General features: G+C 34.3%; 1 protein-coding gene across 3 annotated transcripts in view; it reads right to left on the bottom strand.

Moving 5' to 3' along the window:
* Positions 1–1,357: 1,357 nt before the first annotated feature.
* The window catches only part of Usp12 (ubiquitin specific peptidase 12), a 77,405-nt gene continuing 57,021 nt past the window's right edge, over positions 1,358–21,741 (bottom strand). For all 3 annotated transcript variants that reach the window (XM_005317050.4, XM_040281648.2, XM_078016196.1), the window contains 6 exons: positions 17,703–17,932; positions 12,870–12,946; positions 12,672–12,755; positions 6,004–6,201; positions 4,943–5,021; positions 1,358–4,621 (listed from right to left, as the gene is read on the bottom strand). In XM_005317050.4, the coding sequence (XP_005317107.1) occupies positions 4,520–4,621; positions 4,943–5,021; positions 6,004–6,201; positions 12,672–12,755; positions 12,870–12,946; positions 17,703–17,932 (770 nt within the window). In that variant the 3' untranslated portion in view covers positions 1,358–4,519. The remainder of the gene's footprint in view (positions 4,622–4,942; positions 5,022–6,003; positions 6,202–12,671; positions 12,756–12,869; positions 12,947–17,702; positions 17,933–21,741) is intronic.

The following is a 21,741-nucleotide window of genomic DNA, read 5'->3' as shown; positions in this document are numbered from 1 at the left end:
AATGTTAAAATTGCAATTATGTTGGCGTAATTAAGAAAAAAATCCTTCAACAATGCTAGCTAGGGCTAAAAACTTGGGCACTGAAGTTAATTTAGTCCCAGTTGAGTGACTTTGGAAAAATGAGTACTTCTGAAGAGCCATAGATTCTTCTTTTGTAAAATGAGGATATCACTTCCTCAGAGATATTGCTGTTGAGATTAACATCCAAAGAAGTCCAATGCCAAGTACAGCCACTCATATAAGTAACTCAAAAATAATGGGTTACTTCAGCAGCTCTGGAAACACTCCTCCACAGGGTGGGGGTGGGGTGAGGGACAGTATGTGAACAAGAAGAGGTGGAAAAACCTTAAAATGTTAACATGGACGGTAACAAAGGAACCTGAAAAAGGCATGGGGGATAGGCAGTCTTGGCTTTTCACCAGTCCATAAAGAACTCTTGGAGACACTGGACTTCATTTACTACAAGTTCAATGTGAAATATGACAAAAAGAGAATGTCATCTTGGGTCCTGACGGCGAGTCTAGTTCTTGTGTTGCTGTGTTTATTCTGAGAACATTCTTGGAGATCTGAATAAACAGGAGGGCTTTCAGAACAGGGCTCCCAAGAATGAGGTGAACACCCTACAATACGAAGGTCAGTCGAGAACACAGGGTGCTCCGAGAAAATGAAGGATGAACTACAAAATGGCAACATAAGTAAAAAATCCAAGTTATTAAAAAGTGAAAAGGGCAGGTTGAACAGATTTTATAGAACAATCACTACACTGTTAGGAGGAGGAGGAGTACAAGTGATGACCTATAAGGTATTTATTGTCTAAGAAATACGATTCTAAATGTAAAAATTTAAATTTGGGATTTCTCAAAAGACACGCCAAAACAAATGCAAGGATTATAGTTTCAATCTGAAGTGTCCCCCGAAAGTCCAAGTGTTGACGGCACGGTCACCAGCCTGTGCGGCTACTGGGAGGTGGTGAATTTAAGGAGGTGGAGGCTGGTGGGAGGGAGGAAGCTGTGTTGTTGGGGGCATGCTGGTGAGGGAGATATTGGAACTGGCCCCTTACCCTCCATTTTTTTGCTTCCTGGCTGCCACCAGGTAAGCAGCTCTTCTAGCACATATTGTGCCATCATGGTCTGGTATTTTGTCATACAATAGAAAGACGACCAGCTTAATTAAACACAGGCACATACAGAACATTGTTTTACATACACACGATGCTGTTCCTAGGAAAAATCTCTTCGGGTAACAAAAAAGTAATAATTTTTGTAAAAGGAGTATCACAACTTCCAAAGTGTGTATTTCTAATTTGCAAAAATATATTTCAGGCAAAAAGGAAAAAACACACTTAAAAACCCACAAGCACAAATAAACCAACTTTAATAGATATTATTTTGTATTTATATAGCGCCTTCTTCAAGAACCTTAAATGCTTTACAGACATTATCTCTAATTAATCCCCACAACAACCCTGTGAGGTAGGTATTACTCCCATTTTACAAGACAGGGAGACTGAAGCACAAAGAGGTTAAGTGACTTGCCCAAGGTCACACAGTTATGTTCACTGAAGAGCCAGGATCCAAGCGCCTTAGCCTCCCAGCTCCTAGCCAAACACCTCATGAGACAATCTTTAATGAAAGTCATCTTTAAAGAAAGTATCAAGGGTAGTATGTTATGAAAATGAGGTCTTTCTACTGCCATCAAGGAAAGAAAAAAACCCTACACTGATGGTTAGAGGCCACAAGACCCATATATAGTACATTTCCTTCCCTTTTCCTAAAGCCTTCTGGTTCCTGTCTTAAAAGTACTTCTAAAAGTAAAATTTCTAAGACATAAACCATGTGACTTGGAAGTGGGACTTAATTTAGAATATTTACTTTTAGTTATAATTTATAGAAATTTTTATTCCAATATACAAAATATGGGACAGCTATCCCAACAAACATGTACATAGTTATATAGCAATTAGCCCCATTTACAGCTTGAACCTGCCCCTCATTTTAATCACAGCCAACCAACAAACTCAAATTGCTTTCTAGGTGGGTCACTTTTCTTACTTACTATATATATCTTTATTCTTTCTCCCCCCAATCTTAACCCTAAATGGTTTTTGAAGTATACTGAGTTTCTGATAAGCTTCAAAACATTTTACTTAGATCCAGCTGCACGGATAATAAAAAGTAAATTTAGAACCATCACCCCACACTCCCTCCCCTGACAAATCATACTATGAAAAACGGTGTAAATGTGAAAAAAGTATGTGACCACCATGAAACCCAACACAAATGCTAGACCTTGCTACTATAAAATTTAGCTTGGTTTTTCCTGCTTTTTTTTTTTTTTTAAATAATCCAAAGACACAAAATCAAACACGACACAATATTTCAATGCTGTACCTTTATGCAAATGACTTCATCTATCTTTCTCACACATGTTGTGTCCTAGCTGGTGGTAAAACTAACTCTGCTTCACTTTACCCTTTTTCTCTGTACAGAAAAACTGCAAAAGTACAGTTTTAAGTCCCAAGAGAATTTGGTTTAAGCCCTCAAAATATAAGCACTTCCACTGCTCAGACTTTCCTCACATTCTTGGTTGTGATTCTCCGTGCAGTGTCAGTAGACCAGGCAGGCTATATATATAATTTGTATAAAACTACTCCAGGCAGGGTAAGGCATTAGAAACTGCATCTTAAAAACGAATTTGTCAAAATATTGATATTTAGTATGAATACTAAATATTAAATATCATAGTTTTCTCCCAGCATATCTGTCTAAGCAACCCAATTAGCTAAGTAACCCTGTTAAAGATCTGTTTATGGGATGAATAGGTGAAGTCATTTCCTGAGCTAAAAGATACAGATAATAACTGTTAAAATAGCAGCACAAAAACCACTCTCTCTTTTGTTGTTTGTTTTTCCATAGACAATTTTAGTAAAATAACTTTAAAAAATTTAGAGAATTTTAAAAAAATTTATGGCTGAAAAGAATTAAATTAAAAAAAATCAAATGCCTGATTATTATTATTTTGAATATAATTTTCAATTGTTTCCTGCAGTTACATTTAGCCACTGTAAGACAACTTACCGATGCATGGAAAAATGCCAACTGCAATGGTTTACATACATTTTACATTACATTTATTACTTCTTAAAATCCTTAATAGAATGATCGTAAACAAATTTTCATTTCTGAAGACTCAGATTTGTAAGGTTGTGGGGAGGGGACTTGTTTTTTGGATTACGGGTCTATTTCTTCAAAATGTAATCTTGAAAAGGATTTTAGCTACTATCCAGGCTTCTAGGGTTACAATGAATATATCACTTCTTTCCAAGTTAAAAGATAAGACATTTGAAAATAATGTAACTGCAATGACATGAATTTTTCCCAAGTGTGGCTCAACTTGGAACATTAAAATATTCAAGAACTCTAAAGACTGGTATATCACCACTGCACCAGAATTGCTTTTATTATTCCAAGAACTACAGGGAATTTTTAAGTTGTTGTTGATTTTTTTTTTGTTTAATTTTGTTTTGTTTTTTAGTGAAATTAAAGCAGAATAAAATAACTGACTTATAAACTATGACCAAAGAATAAATATTTAGCCAGAGATATCAGTTCCTCCTGAAAAAGAATATTTACCTTTTCTAACTGCAATTTTTCCAAGATATCTTAGTGATTTCAGATAAAATTTTAAATTCACTTTAAAAATAGAAACAAACTAAAGGGCTACTTAAGCTGACACAACTAATAAAAATATGCTAAAATTTACTGACAGAATCATGGGCACTTCATACGATACTTAAAGACTCTACCAGTTTTAAGTAAAATAAATAAGGAAAAAATTATAATTACAAAGCCAGTCTTTCCCCTTGGGGAAACAAAAAGCCACTTTTGACCAATTGTTCCCTACATATACATATACTGTATATTATTATAAGCTTCTTCAGAGAAGCAAAACATATTTGTCTTCCTGACACTGGATTCTAGTATCTGTTAGTTTTTTTTTTTTTTTTTTTAATATCAGGAAGGCAACTGCAAGTGTTGGGCCCAAAAGTACTTCTGGTTTATGCTTGAAAAGACCATGGAATATGCTTCTAAACACACCAAACACAGGCATGTGTGCAGTGTGTTCAGTATCCTCTCCTTAAGTCATCAGTACAATCTAGCACAGATTCCAATTCTTTCTACCGCACCCCCAAGGAATTCAAATCATTATTGGTGCCTTAATAAAGAGAAAATGCATATCAACAACTGGAAGGCTGTTTTACAAGAGGAGCTGGTATCTCTGATTTCGTTTCCTTGTTGTATGGAACTGCACAGACAGCATGATACCTGAGCAAATAAATCAACTACCATGATAGGAAGGGCTTGTTAATCCAGAGTCTTTGCTTTATTGTGTGCAAAGTGTGCTACTGCCCCCTGAGCTTCCTGCATTTCTCTTTTCTTGAAACATCAGTGCTTGATCCTTTCCAAAATAACCAGAGAAGAAATGAGGCAGAAAGTTATCTCTTCATCATGGTTCCCCCTCAGTCCCGAGACTGATAGAAAAGGATGTAACCAGACTCAGAGTTCTTTGAGATATCTGATGTCAACCCGTAGAATTCTTCAATAGCTTGTGCATCTATTTTCTGTAAGGTAAAAATGAAAACATCAGGACATAAAAAAGCTCTGGACAACCAGAATGGCTCAAATTAACAAGACTAATAATATCAAGTCTATAAAATACATTTATACTCAAATAGTCAAAATTAACTTTTTTGGTCACGTAAGCTCCAGGCTTGAACATTATGAATTTAAAAAGTAGGAATCAGCTTACAATCTAAAGACCTGGACATTTATCTAATATTCATCATCAGCCATATGTGATTGAGAAACTATGAGAAAAAAATGTGAAGAGTAAATTATACATATAACTTTTTTAAAAATTATAAAAACAAGAAACTACTTACTTCTACAATGTCGTCATCAAACAACAACCAAAAATCATGACTCTTAACTATTGCAATATAATGGCCTCGATTGGGACCACTAAAACAAATAGAAAAAGAAAGAAAAGTTAATTTGGTATGAATTAACTTCACTGATATTACTTTCATAACCTAAATTTCAGGTTCTATAGAGAAACTAGAAAAGATATTTCTTTCTAAAACAAACCTACACTGGTTTCAAATGCCATCCAATTTTAAAATCAAACCATCAGTATAAGTTTTCCAAAACCAAGGGGAAAAATGAGTATCCTATTTTTAAAAATTATTAAAGGGAATTGTGGGCAGTCATTGAAAACTGTGTGTTCCAAATCCAAGTTTTCATTACATGATCCTCATTAGTCTAGAATTTTTGAGTTATAAATTAAAAAAAAACCAAAAAACAAAAACAACTCAAAACTTCTCTCCTCCTACTTCATGCAGAGAATACACGTATACCATGTTGTGTTGGAAAGGTGCATGAGTAAAAAGACTGTACACTAAATTAGCCAGTGATAAATACTCACACTGGTAAATCAGAAAAGTGAACAAGATTATTTCCAAAGTTATTTTAAATGTTTTTCATAACCATTAACAAAATGAACACCATATCAATTCACCTGAGAAATTATTTATTTTGTAAAATCTATTTACGCAGCATCATTTTACCAAGAACCACTACTACACACATGCACACATGCGCACACACCCCCCCATACACACACGCACATGTGCACGCTCGCACACACACGCACATGTGCACGCTCGCACACACACGCACATGTGCACGCTCGCACACACACACACACACACAACCCCAAAACTGACAGACTTTAAAGTTAAGACATAGTGCCCTTAAAGTAATAATATAAAGGCAATAGTTTAATATAACAAAGTTTTAAGGAAAAATGTAAAACTCCATTTTAAAGTAAGTAAACTTGTCTTATAAAGAATAAAGAAAGTCTAAAAGCTCTCCATTAGAATCATCCACGAACATCCTGAACGTGTCTGCTCTATTCACTATATGGCTTCAGAACTGCAATTACCTTCCACAGTGAACCACAACAGCAACAAGGTCGTACATTCTGTCAGGATTGGTTGCATCACCTGAAGTGTTAAACAGACGGAGTTCTAAAGGAAAAACTACCCGGTAAGAAAGTTTTGTGTATCGATGAAGTTGATCCATATATTTAAATCTCTTCAGGTGTAGAGCTAGAATCATAGGCAGTTTTTTAACTTTCATCCTATTTTTAAAATAAAGATGAAAAATACAGTTTCACAACAGACATCCACCATATTCATATCAAACTTTATGATTTCGACTTTACAGATAATAGTCCAGCACTGCACAGTTATACATATTTCTTTTTTTTTTTTCAGATTAACTTTCTGAAATCTGTATTTCCTGGTTTCTACTGAACTTTGGTTAGTCTTTTTTTTTTTTAATTGGTTATTCAAAACATTACAAAGACTGCAGAATCATATCGGTTACACATCCACATTTTTACATAATGCCATAATAGTAACTGTTGTATTCTGCTACCTTTCCTATCCTCTACTATCCTCCCTCCCCTCCCCTCCCATCTTCTCTCTCTACCAATTATTTTTATATTGGAAAACCGCATTGTCACCATCACCAATTCATGTAACAATTTGGTACAACATTCAATATGGCTAGGAAACAGGGAATGACACCAGTCCTTCATTAAGAAATCTGTTTTTCAAACACAGACCCCATATAAAAAGACTAAATAAATGAAAATAATGCCTAGGAGCAGTGGTGGAAAAACATGTTCCTTGAAGCTGCCAATTATAATGGACTGAGTGTAGATTGAAACCCATTTGTTCTATCAATCTAGTTAAAGCAAGAACAGACTGACAATGGGAGACTGAAACAAGAGAAGTATTAAAGATCACTGAACTAGGGGTATATGCCAGAGTTAAGAAATAGCTCCATATCAAGAATGACAATGACATACATCCTAGAAAGGGAATAAAATAACCTGGAAATTTAAAACTTTAGTTTTTTAAGTGTAAAACCAGGCTTACCTTTACATTTTAATGATCTTTGCTATGAGCACTAATGCTATTTCTCCCCTGAGACTGTCTTGGCATGTCATCTACAACAGTCTATTCTAGATTCTAAGGCCAGCTCTAGAGTTAAGCTCTCTAGCACAAATGACTGTACTCCTCACTACTCTATCAACTCTTTATAAATGTCAAAATTACATGGTAAAAAAACTTACGGTTCATTCTCTTTTTCTAAGATCTGAACTCCTGGCATACAGAAACCTTTTCTTTCATTTTTATTTCTCTATGACCTAACAACATGTCTAGCACATGATAGATACTTGCCTATTTTTTTTTCATTTTTTAATTTTAGTTGTAGATAGACACCATACTTTTATTTTATTTATTTATTTTTATGTGGTGCTGCGGATCAAATCCAGCTACAACCTCAGCCCCTATACCTGCCTAATGTTGCAGAACTCAATTTGATATGGGTTCAGTGGAGCAAACTTTTAAATTTCATAATTTAAAATGAAATTATGTCATTGCCTCTAATGAAGGGGAAAATAATTTCATAAAAATACATTAAATCTGCATTCTACAAATCTTAAATATGGTAGGCAACTTATTATTCCAAAAATATTTACAGTTTAATCTTGCCTATTTTTAAAAAAAGGACAAAAATCACACCTAGGCATTCCTTGAAAACAATCTAGTAATGTGAATAAATAGCCTTTATGAACTGTCTCAGAAATCTCATTTCTTTAATATAAATTGAATGTCATCTCAAATATAGCACTTATGAGAAAGTCTATTTCTAGAATAATATGAAAAATTCTAACTATTCAGCAACAAGAAATGTTGAAATAAATTACAAAACAAACATCAGAGAATATCATACAACTTCAGTCAATGACCATGAAAGTTTCTAAGGGGGAAAATAGTTTTTAAGTAAAAGAATACAAAGGCATAACATTTACATAAAATAATCCATCAGACTTGTGATTAAAACAATTTAGAATTGCTAAAACAAAATCTTTACAGAATTACTAAGTACCCTTTGAAAATTTCCAATGGAGTATAGATGCAGAAGAATTTTCTTCACATAAAATAAATGTCAGTGTTAATTGATGGCGATCAGTAAAGACCAGGAAGGAGAGAGAATGGACATAGCCTGATGGTTATGAAAAATATCCTTTGAGAAATTAAAGAAGAAGGCTGGGGATATAGCTCAGTTGGTAGAGTGCTTGCCTTGCTCGCACAGGCCCTGGGTTCAATCCTCAGCACCACAAAAGAGAGAGAGAGAGAGAGAGAGAGAGAGAGAGAGAGAGAGAGAGAGAGAGAGAGAGAGATATTAAAGAATGGGGGCGGGGGAATCCAAAAAAAGAGAAAAAAAAATCTAAACGACAACATATAATATGTTTGATCAGACAACACATGAAGGCTATGAATATTATTTGGCAGAGTTCCTCTCAGAGAAGAACTATCAACTCTTACCAAGAAACCAAACACCCAAAGAGATAAACATTAGATTGTCACATTATTATTAATATATTAACACATATTATATAATGATATTAATATATTATCACATATTTAGGGAGTCATATTTTTAAAATGAAGACAGAATAGCTAATAAAATTTCCCTCATACTAAATGGTTCTGGAAGAAAAATGGAAAAGCATTTGGATATATATACATTAGGAATGTGAAATTTATTATCCTGCAGCAGAAGAAAAAAAGAAGTTATTTTCTGTTCAAAACCAATTCCATCAAGACACCAAATAATTGACAGGATTCTTGTTTTCCCTCCATTCAAATTTGAGTGGAAAGAGGTTACACATCAGGGCACATTTGATCACTGTCTCTGTTTTCAAGAAGACTGTCTCAGAATGTAACATTTTTTAGAACTATGGGTGTAGCTTGGTGGTAAAGCACTTGCCCTAGGTTCATTCCTCCAAACCCAAAGCAAAGCAAAAAAGAAATAATGTAAGAACAACATTTTTTTCCTTTTTACTATTTATAATTTATAATCTGCAAACTGACTTACAAATCAATTTTCTATTTAAATTGGTTCCTTCTAAAAAGATTATTTACCACCACATAGTTATTTAAAATTTCTATGAACAATTGATAAAGTTACCCCTTTTCTTGCTTTTACATCTTTAAAATAATGTGATTCAGTTTGTACTCCAATAGATATTTAATCTTTCCTGATAATTTCTAATTATAATTTAAAACTATATTTTAAAAAAAGAAGAGTAGAAGAATGGAAAAAGATACGCCAGGTAAACATTAATAATATGCTGGTTATTCTGATATCAGAAATGTAGACTTCAAGACAAGGAATATTACCAGAGACAAAGAAGAATGCTTAAAAAAAAATGAGGGTCAATTAACTAAAAGGACATAAACTTAAAAATTATAATTAATGTCAAAACATCAAAATTTTATAGAAGAAACAGACAAATACATATAATCAGAATTGAAAAGATAAAATAAAAAACATTTAACAGGCTGCTCTCACTTACAAAAAATCAGTGTACACAGGGAAGACATTAACTCCTAATTATGGATTTAACTGATGTTTATGAAACACTATCCCAAATGGCAAAACACATATTCTTCTCAAATACAATTAGGACATTCACCAAGCTAATGGACAATAAAAGCCATCTCAATTAATGTCAGAAGATTGACATCAAAGAGTATGTCCTGATAAAAACAAACAAAAATTTAGAAAATACTCCAAATATGCAAACAAAGCAATACACATCTAAATAAACCATGGCACAAACAGAAAATCACAAGGGAAATTGGAGTATTTTGAAATGGACAACAATAAAAATACAATTTCCTCTCTATTTTAGGTCATATTCCCCCCAAAGCAGATCCAGAGACAAAGGAACATGCCTGTGACTTATTAATTATGCTAGTCCTCCCTGGGGAGGGAAGGAAGGTGAGGAAGAGTTCAGTCCCAGGCAAAATCCCAGAGAGGGCAGCTTCCACTCAGTTCTACAGGGAACTACTATGAATTTCACTCAGATTTCTCCCAAGCACAGCAAGGCAGCTAGGCTTTCACACTCTCTCAGCACCTGTCAGTCACCCATCAAGGACTCTGAATGCTGAAAAGAAATTACCAGAATTCCCCCAAATTCCCTTCTCCATCAGCCCCAGGGGTGTGAGGCAGTATATTGTGCAGTTCTGATCTTCAAAGAGGAAGGATTAGATAAGGAAGCACTCCAAAGCACTGGGAGACCAAATAAGGGGAACTCCTTAAGAAAGGAGCCTATCTGCAAATACATTCTGGAAAAGGCTACCTTATAAAACCTAAATTTCTTTTATTCTATAAGTCTCCTCAGGAGACTACAATATAAAAGCAAATTTTATTCTATAACAAATTCATTTCATCAGTAATATTTATTTTGTGGTGTTCTAACATTTCCAGAAACCATTTTTCAGTGTTCTCAGGTTGAACCTTTTTGAGTGACACAGTACTTCGAGTGCATACTTTTATTGTGGTAAAAAAAAGTAACATAAGGTGTATCATCGTAACTATTTAAGTGTAAGTAAGTACCACAGTACTAACTATATGAACATTAGTGGCACAACATATTTCTAGGACTTTTTTATTTTCAAACACTAAACAACTATTCCCTTTCCTCCTCCCTAGCCCCTGGCAACCACGACTCTATTTTCTAAGACTTTGACTACTTTTGATACCATATAAGGGAAAATACAGTACTTGTAGTTTTGTGACTGGCTTGTTTCACTTAGCATGTCTTCAAGGTTCATCCACGCTATGACATATAACACAAGATTTCTTGCTTCTATAAGGCTGAATATTGTCTGCTATATGTATATACCACATTTTCTTTATCCATTCATCTGGGGAGGGACCCTTGGGTTCCTTTCTCCTTTTGGTTATTATGACTAAATGTTACAATGAACATGGGTGTGCAAATATCAATATTAAGAGCCTGTTTTCAATTCTTTTAAAACATTAATGATATATTTAAATTGTTCAGGAATCTGTTTTCCATAGCAGCTGTAAAATTTTGCATTCCTACCAACAGTGCACATGAGTTTCAACTTCTCCACATCCTCACCAAAACTTTCTTTTCTTTTTTTTTTTTTTAATGGTGGCCATCCTCACAGGTGTGAGGCAGTATATTGTGTTTCTGATCTGCATTTTCCTGATGTCTGATGACGTTGAACATCTTTTCATATCCTTGCTGTTCATTTGTGTATCTTCTTTAAAGAAATGCCTATTTGAGTCCTGCATCAATTTTTGAACTGAATTATGATTTTGATTAATATCCAGAATATATTAATATATATATTAATATTCTGGATATTAAAAATTTTTCAAATATATAGTTTGCAAATATTTCCTCCCATTCTGTAGGTTCTTTCCACTCTGTTGTTTCCTTTGCTTTGCAGAAGTTTTTAAGTTGAACAAACAATATGGTTTACGTTGGACAATTTTATTTCTGGGAGTCTGGAATTTGGTGTGTGCTAGGCAGAGAGTACTCACGGTACTGGCCCCCAATATATCTCTTAGGCAATGAGTCTGTGACGAGATTCCCATGATGTCGCTATGCTAGAGGATAAGTGTTTGTATGATTCCCCTGAGACAATGACTCTTGGAGGCTTGCCTGACTTTCCTGTTCGCTGACATGTGTATCCTTTCCCAGTGATAAAACTTGGCTGTGAGCATGATTATTTACTGAGAACTGTAAGTCCTTTTAGGAAACCACCAAACATAGGGATGCTCCAAAACATGGCACACATCAAAATTGTATGCTGCTTAGCAGGATATAATGAGAAGAGTAGAGCCTCACTTCTGTTTCTTATAATTGATCCAATCATGCAATGATAACATTGGAGCTATTCTATAAAATAATGAACCTACGGATCTCAAGAGAGTTACGATCATTAAAGTCATGAAAAGACTAAAAAACTTTACCAAAATTACTACAGAGACATGAAAACGTAAAAGTAATTTGTGATTCTGGAATAGATCTTGCTTTTATAAGAAATTAATGAACTAGGTTATGATACTAGAATCAGACCTGAATAACAGTTGAATGTCTATTACTTTCCTGATTTGAATGAACATGTAGGAAAAAGCTACTAAAGTATCCAGGGCCATGAACCACAATATCAGTAACATAGTTTTAAATGATGTATTTAGGCTGAGGGGGGGAAAAGCATTCCTAGTATTATTCATACAGCTTTTCTCTAAGTTTGAGAATGCTCCAAAATAAAAAGCAAAGTAACAATGATAGTGATGGTTACATTCCTTGACACCAAAACCAGCTTTTATGATACACTAGAAGAACATACAATATCCTACTGCAGAATAGCAGAAACTTGGATGGAGTGCAAGACACACTTTCTCCAGAGGGAGACAAAAGTCTACAAGTAATCAAAAAAGTTTCAAACATTTTATGTGTATTAGTTTTTGATTTTTCATGCAATCATTAACTATACAAAATCACCTGAGGCTACAGAATTTATAACCAAAGCAATGATTGGGTAGAATATCATTTATCTAATAATACACAAGGAGCCTTAACTGTTGTGACAACATTAAAAATTTTACTCAATGTAAAATTTCAAAGATCACTTTCATCTAGAAAAGCCCATCTCCAACACCCATGGCCAAAGAATCACTAAAACATCCAAGTAACCAACTTACCGTTTATGTGCTTCCTGCTTGCTACGACACTCTTCACAGTAATATTTGTATTCACTGCACAGAGTTTCTGTGTTGCTAAAGCCCCTGTATAAAATTCAAAATAAATTTATTTTGTGAATACCAGAAAAATCATAAATTTGTTTAAAAATATTTTAAACAAAAATCAAGAAATTTCAAAATGAATAATTTTACACATACCTTAAACAATGAGTAATTGATGTGTTTTGTTCCACGTCAACAGAAAGGTCTAAAAAATCTTCATCTTTGCTGCTTATCTGTAAAAATAGGCAATTATCTTTGATTTCTTCAAATATTAGGAAATCCCGGGTTCCCAGTTGACAGAATTAAAGCATCCTTTAATCACATGAAATTATTCTTTTTCTTTAAGTTCAAAAGCAAACTACTTGATTTGGATTATCCAAAAGGACAATGAATATATAACCCTTGTCACCTGTATAGATAAAAACACCAAAGTAAACATGTGACTGATTCTGTTAGTACCAAAGGATAATATGCTGAAAATTTTCATTACTTTCCAAAATCCTAGTGTTATTTCAAAGCATGGAACAAATTATACTACATATAATTTTTCTTTAAAAACAGGCTGAGACTGAATCAGAATGCTTGACAAAGGACATGTTAACTGCAGTGTTTTTTTAAGAAAATAAATTTAGTCCAAAAGATCAAATTACAATCTTCATTTATAATCTACCTTTATTTCTACCTTTAAGTTTTGTTTTATGAATGAAGCATCTTATAAAGTTACTCTTACCTATTTGAATGAAAACAGGAAGAACTTGAGATAAATTTCACTATCTTTTCCCTTAAGTCTAATCCCCAAGTGAGCATATCAGAGACATGCCTGAGACATGAGCCTTAACTGCTGCCTCTCATCCATACTGACTATACATTCAGTTGATTAAAGGTTTTCTTGTTTTAAAAAAGCAATCAATGTAGGCTGGGGTTACAGCTCAGTGGTAGAGCGCTTGCCTTGCACATGTGAGGCACTGGGTTAGATCCTCAGCATCACATAAAAATAAATAAGTGAAGTAAAGATATTGTGTCTATCTTTTAAAAATCTTTTTTAAAAAATGCATCAATGTTACAAGCTCAGTATCATGACATTGTGATTAGAGGGCTGTACACATGATATAGTTACAATAAACAGGGTACTGTGTATACTGTATTAATATATAGTTTAAGGGAATTTCAAGAGTGGTTTTTATTCTACTTAATTTCTACATTAAGCTAATCTTGAAACCTAAACTCTCACATAAAATGCTATTCCACTATACAACACAAAGAGAATAATACTGTAATTGATTTGAATCTCAAAAAGAAAAAAAAAACAGTGAAAAAGAAAGGGGAAGAAAGAATTCAAAAACAGTAAGGGAACATGATATATTTAAGGAAAAATAATTAGCCCAAATTAATAGGAAACTCAAAGGCGACAAGGGATAATACAGCACAGTAGACTAAAGCCAGTTCAGACAGGGATTTATGTCTAGGCTAAAAAGAAATATTAAAAAGCCTGGATTTAAGAAATTTGTTTCTCAGAATGAGGTTCTCAGATATTGCCTCAGGGGTCTAAATTTTAAATGTTTACTTTTAGGATAACATAAAAACTGACAAACTGCTCTGGATCATCTAGGAATATCTGAGTTCTATGTTTGTGGCTATGATTATGTTGGTTCCAGCTAGTCATCAAGCAGGGCAGTATTTCACTTTTACAAGTGGTTGTAGAGAGAAACCTGATAGCTGCTGGGCTAATATAATGTGTCTTAATGTCATATCCAGTTATTAGGAGATACCAGCCTCAAACTCAGGGAAGACACGATGATCTCCATGATCTCCATCTGAGACTGAGTTTGTGATTTATTAGCACATATGGTAATTAAAAATAAACAGTCCAATGCAGCATTAAAAGCAACCCACAATGAAACCCTCAGCAACACCTAGAGAAAAAAATGGAAAAAGAAAAGCCAAGAATTGAGACTGAGAAGGAACCTTCATAGAACAAAGAATACCAGAAGATAGAGTTACAGAAGACAGTCTGCTCCCCACTGAAACATTAACAGCCACATTAGTAAAATACATGTACTAGCTCCTCCAGAAAGCCATCTCTTACCTTCCAAACATTTTCTATTCCCATAGTACATTTGGTCTACCATTTTCTGACTTACAGGGCATCTTGTGCTTACTTTTACCATAACACTGTGCAGGAACTATTTATTATTGGCCGGTCTTCAGTATATTACAAGCATCTTGATATCAGAGATTTAATGTCTTAATCATCTTCTTATTCACTACTTATAGTCTACCTGGCATAGTTAGATCTTAAATATTTGTTCAATACTGAACAAAGAAATGATAGTCACTCTTCAGGGGTCCTGGATTCTATCCCTCTATTTTAGTTTGTCAGAGACATGGCACTATGATCAATTACTGAATCTGTACAATGATGAATTTTAATTCTGAGGAAATATTCTCAATTGATGCTTAATTCTTGTAAAATGATCTGCAAATATATACTGCAGGCTACAGAATGACTTAGTGAAGAATGGACAAAAAGATCAGAATCTATCCCTTACAAGTCACATTAGTAGTTAAGCTCTTTGAACGAGAAGGGTTGGTATAACTTTCTCCTTCAAAAATGTTGCATCTCTAACCCCTCCCATTCCTACACTACAAAACATACTTTTAAGGGCATTGGCTGTGTCCCAAAGGCATACAGAGGGCCCCAAATATACTTTGCTAGCCTTGTCCATTACTGCATGTCTTAACATGCTAAGCAAATTCAACTATTTTGCTTCTCTGAACAATACTGAATGATACATATTCTGACATCTTCTAACACAAATCAAATTACATTAAAATAAACATCAAGATACTTCCAAATTTCCTGATTACACCTATTATTCCAATAAAATACTATCCTAATGACTAACACTATGCTTCTCAAAGCTTGAAATTCAGTTATAGGAACATTTCTTCTTACAAAACACATCTAAAAACTCCTGCTAAAGTAACTAGAGTCCATGCAGATGAGTATTTAGCCCAATTCCCGACACCGAACACTGTCCAGCTGTCATTACCACAATTAACTGACACCTGCAGCATGAAAACCAGCTTATACCAGAGATCCTTTCTCTAATCCAAAACATCTTCAGAGACTACTATTAATGTATTCAAACACTCAGGCACACCTCCTACACTTGGCTTGAATGAGGTTGACCACTACGACTTTATTTAGGAAAGGGAATTTTATTTGTTAGTATTGTGTCCTTCATTAATTAAAATTACATTATAGACAATAATCATTAATTAGATAATGCTTTATTTAAAGAGTCTGATCTGTCATTCCACAGGATGACAAGTTTAAGAACAAAATGAGATGCTGGGTTATCTGATCTGATCAATCTTTAAGCTTCATCTTTACAAAGTATCCAACAAAAGGGATTCTTCCCCTCCTTAAGTGTACAAAATATGCTTCAATTTTTCTCCCAATAATACAGTATACATAATTACAGGAAAAGGAAAAACAACATACAGCCATATGCCACATAACATCTTGATCAACAACTGACTATACGAAGAATGGTGGTCCCATCAGATTATAATAGAACTGAAAATTTTCTATTGCCTAATGATGTCATAGCCATCTTAGTGTGATACAACACATTATTCATGTATTTGTGATGATGCTAGTTGTCAACAAACCTACTGTGATGTCAGCTGTTTTAGAAACAGTACAGAACACTTGATGGTAGTTTTGTTACTATTTTATGTATTTACTATAGTTGTCATCACTATGTAGAGTATTTTCTTTCCACAGGAAAAGGTTATTGTAAAAAGTATGTTTTGTGGGCTGGGGTTGTGGCTCAGTGGTAAAGCACTCGCCTAGCATGTGTGAGGCCCTGGGTTCGATCCTCAGCACCACATAAAAATAAGTAAATAAAGGTATTGTGTCCAACTACAACGAAAAACTAACATTTTTTTTTTAAAAAAGTATGCTTTATTACACTGGCAGCAGCCTCATACACCATGTGTTTACCATATCTCTTGAGGTCATGTCAAATAATTGACTGATGGTATCTAGTTTGTATAACCCTCTAGGATGTTCTACAATGACAAAGTCACCTAATGCCACTATTATGGTTTGGATATGAGGTGTCTCCCAATAAGCTCATGTGATAAACAATGTAGGAATGCTCAGACATGAAACGATTAGATTATGAGTGGTAACCTAATCACTAGAGATGCTTACTCTAACTCAAAACATCTTCACAGACTACTATTAATGTATTCAAATACTGGGGCACACCTACCCATTTGATGGGTAATAATTTGAATGGATTACTGGGTGGTAACTGTACGCAGGTGGGACATGGCTGGAAGAAGTAGGTTACTGGGGACATGTCCTTACAGATCATATTTTGTCTCCTCCCTCTCTCTCTCTCTCTCTTTCTCTGTGTTTTCCAGCTGTCATGAGCTGAGTTCCTTTCCTTTTACACCCTTCTACCATGATGTTCTGTCTCATCTCAGACCTAGAGCAATGGAGTTGGCCAATCACGGACTGAACCTCTGAAATCATGGACCCAAAATAAAATTTCTACTCCTCTAAGTTTTCTTGTCAAGCATGTTGGTCATAGTAACGCAAAGCTGATTAACACAGTGCTTTTCTCAGAATGTATATCATTAAGAGATGGATAACTCTACCCCCGATTTATTAGGTTTCCAATGGCTTTCAAATTAAGACAATTTCCACAACATGGTTCTTCTGACCTCCTAAACTGAAACAAAATCAAACACTTCAGACTGCAAGTATTCTCCTATCATCTCAGGTATTCACTGTTAATAAGCAGCATTATATAAAAGCAGATTCCTGTACAATTAAAAGTACATCTTTAACATTACATTATACCTAAGAATTTTAGCTTTTAAGTTTATCTTCTATACTCTCATCCTCAAAGAACTTTTAACATAAAGAATTAAATTTTTTTTCCATACAAAATTTAATGATATACTTACAGTTTCACAAGTAAGACATCTGGTTTCATTAGTTAATGTTCCCTGAAAAATCTCATGTACCCACGTTGGGTCTGGTGTGCTGTTATTATTTTCACTATCAATATTACCATTAGGTAAACGACCATTTTGTTTTTCCTGCTTTCTCTCTTCTTGTAAAATATCAGCAATTGTATTTAGTAGGTAATTTAAGAATTCATGGGCATCTTGCTGCATGTAGTTGTCAAAAAGCTCTAAAAATATAAATGGAATTAGAGAATTATTTCAGAATTAATACCTTCATAACAAATTTTAAAACAGTAATTTTATCAGAACTAAAAGAACAAATGTGTAATATCATCTGTAATGTACAAGAAAACAAAACTTTTGCATCTAAAAATTATGACTGGATTAGAGGAAAATAAAGATGAAAATCATTTTTAAAAAAATACTGATCCATGAGAAAAGGATAAAACCTATTCTCACACATTTGCACAGTAGATAATGGAAAGATAAGAATCAATTATTCTATAAGGTAAGCTTTAAAGTAGAAGCTAGACAACCATTTGCCAAGAATAAGCCAACTGCTTAAGAGCCACAGTTTATTAAATGTAAATTTACTGAAGCCAGCATGGAGTGCATGCCTGAAATCCCAGCAACTCAGAAGGTTGAAGCAGGAGATAACAAGTGAGAGGCCAGCCTCAGTAAGTTAGCAAGGCCCTCAGCAACCAAGACTCTGACTCAAAATTAAAACACAAAAATAAAAAGGATTGGGGATGTAGCTTAATGGTAAAGTGCCCATGAGTTCTATTTCCAGTTAAAAAAAAATTGATTAATTAATTAATTATTTGATTACTGGGCCATATATCCAGAGTTTGATTTAGTAGGTGAGGGGTGAAGCCCAGAACTTGGGAGCTTTTGAAAGCTCCTCTGGGTAACACTGCTATGAAGTCAGGTTTTGATGTCCTATTAGGAATTATCTATTTAAACCAGATCATCTCTAGAGTGTCCTCCAACTGTGATATTTTATAATTTTATGAATGTTCCCTGTACTTATAAAAATGAGGACATAAAATGGAAACACAGTGCTAATGTCAAGCACTGGGCTTTGATATGACACAACCCTATCATAGAACTCTGTAAGAACTTCAGAGGCAGTATCTCGTTTGATCCTCTTAACAACAATATGATATTGTTAGTAACCTTATTTTTCAGATAGAAATTGAGATCAGAAAGAGTAAAGTTACACTACCAGGAAAGGCAGAGCACAAGATTCATACCAGGCAGCCTGACTCCACCAGGCAACATATGTGTACTAATGCACAATGTGAACCTAACTTAACTAAACAAGAACACCTATGCATTATTAAATGAATTGCATTGAAACAAAATTACCTATTTAGGAAATTTTTAGATCTTCAATGAACACAGTAAGTTCCAGAAGGACTAAAATTATACTGTTTAAATGAATGCACATATAATTTAGAAAAAAATTAGGGAAAGTCAAAGCAAAGAGAAGTAAAAATTACACTTTAAAAGAGTTACAGATAAGACTGCACAAAATTAAGTTCTATGCATTAGAAATCATTTTAGAAATTAAAAAAATGAAACCTGAAAATTATGAAAATCTTCCATAATGCAATAGAAAACAATTTCTCATACCAAAGAAAACTAAAAAGGACTTAAAATCAATGATTTGTACAAGATTCAAAAGGTCAGGAAACATGAGAAAATGTTCAACCTTTGCCTATCCTGCCTGTAAAATAAGGATATCATCCTCCTTTGCAAAATTACCATACAAATGAGAACAAGTAAAAAGTTATTAATTAGAGAGGTATATTTAAAATAAGTAAATAATAATTTTAATCTTGATATCAAAAAGACCTTTAAAAATACCAATTTAAGGTGCAGATGCTAGGGCAACACTATTTGGAGTGGTACTGCAGTTCTTGCAGTTCTACCTCTACATATATCTACATCGTAGGTAATTTACTGAACCTCCCTAAGCCACAGTTTCTCATCCAAAAACCGGGGCTAATAATAGTATCTACCTCACATGGCTGTTATGACGATTAAAAGTGCTTAGAACACAACACTGTAAGTATTCAAAGGTCATGAGCAATTGCTATTATTATTGCTGATGATACTGAACAGATCTAAAACACAGAAAGACCAGCTACATAAAAATTAAGTGCTTCTGCATGGCGAAGACAACATAAATGAAGACAAACGAAAACTAGGAAAAAGATAGGCAATTCAGAATAGAAATACAAATGCCCAAATAATATATGACAAGTAGTTGAGAGATAAAAATTAAAACAAATCATTTTCCCCATCACTTTGACAAAATAAAAAGCAACTTAATAAAATGACTTACTGTTCAAAGCTGGCTTGAATGAGGAGAAATGAGCATTCTCACTCACTACTACTGGGGCTGTCACTTAGTATAGCATATTTTAAAGGGCAGTTTTAATTAATGCTTTTAACAGAATGCAACCTAGTTCTCCTAGATAGTAGTGCCAAGTAAATATCTGTGCATGTACCAACATACCTTAAATGTTAACAACAGAATGGTTTTAATTATGGTATAATTTGGTTAGGAAATACTGAGAAATGGTTAAAAAGAAAGTAGTTCCATAGCTGGGCACAGTAACACAAGCCTACAATCCTAGCAGTTCAGAAGGCTGAGCAGAAGATTGCCAAAATCAAGACCAACCCCAGAACCTTAGCAAGACCCTATCTCAAAAAATAAGAAGTGATGTAGCTCAGTGGGAAAGTGTCCCTGAATTCAATCTTCAATAACAAAAAGAGGGAGAAAGGGAGGGGAAGGGAAGGAGGGAGGGAGAGAGAAGGAAGGATGGAAGGATGGAAGGATGGGTGGGTGGGTAGGTTGGTTGGTTCATTCTATATGAATTAATATGGCAAAATTTCTAAGATATTAAGTAAAACAAAGATGCTGAAAATGTGTAAGAGACCTCCCCATTTATGTAAAATAACCAACTAAAAGACTTCACAAAATTTAACTATCACTATTTGGAGACAACATATATATATTCACACATATTTTTTAAAGTGCATTAAAAAAGGGTTGTTAAGATCAAATTTTCTTTTCCTTTTTTTTTTTTTTTTTTAAGGGGGTGGGGGGCGGGGCTTCTTCCCACATGATAGGCAAGCACTCTTCCACTGAGCTACATCCCCAGACCAGGACCAAGTTATTTCTAAGAAAGAGGAAACTTAGGAGTTGGGAGAGAGGGGTAGAGCATCCACAGGAACTTCTATTTTGCTGTACAGAGATTTTACTAAAAGAATGTATGCATCTATTATTTGCATATACACCAATCAACAAGGGCTTTTTGTACAAAATGTCCACTTTCCTGGTCAACATCACTGCCAGTTGCACATTCTTCATATCCAGTTACTTCCTAAGCTCTCTCAATTTTTAAAAATCATTCCTACATCTGTCTAGTCTGCACCATTTCTTTTATGATCTATCTGGTTCAAGTCAGGTCCCCTTATTCAATTTCACTGTGAAAGAATAAAAGTGTGATTCATGGATCCTACCAAAGATTTTTCCCTAACAAACATCTCCTACATTGCATGGTAAAATCCACATAAACTTTTCTTGTTTATTATTTCATTACATTTACATACCCAAAATTCATGCCACAAATTCTGCTCTCAAATCAAACACCCTAACAATATAATTGGAGCCACACTTAATTTCCTTGCTATAAGCTTAGCATTAAGGACTCCATTAGCCTTAAACAAATTCCCTGTTACCTTTAGCCTATGAATTCAGCCCATGTGGACTTAATATTTATTTGATCTTGAATCTGGTATACTATGTGTCCACTGGTTTTTGCCCATGATAGATAGTAAATCCAAAGCTCTGTGCCACCATTCTCCAATCCCAGCTCACAGCAAAAGCCATTGAAGCTACCACTGCCAACACTGTGAGGCAGGTTGTTAGCTCTGCAAACCTTCTTGGTGGTCCATTCTACCTGTTTGAAGCCAATCTGTCAGGCTTAGAACCTTCAGATGGTTCCACCATGAAAAGGTCTAG

The sequence above is a fragment of the Ictidomys tridecemlineatus genome, chromosome 6, assembly GCF_052094955.1.
Source record: "Ictidomys tridecemlineatus isolate mIctTri1 chromosome 6, mIctTri1.hap1, whole genome shotgun sequence".
Classification (NCBI taxonomy): Eukaryota; Metazoa; Chordata; class Mammalia; order Rodentia; family Sciuridae; genus Ictidomys; species Ictidomys tridecemlineatus.
The sequence above is the reverse complement of the archived record's forward strand: the minus strand, read 5'-3'. Positions and strand labels throughout refer to the sequence as shown.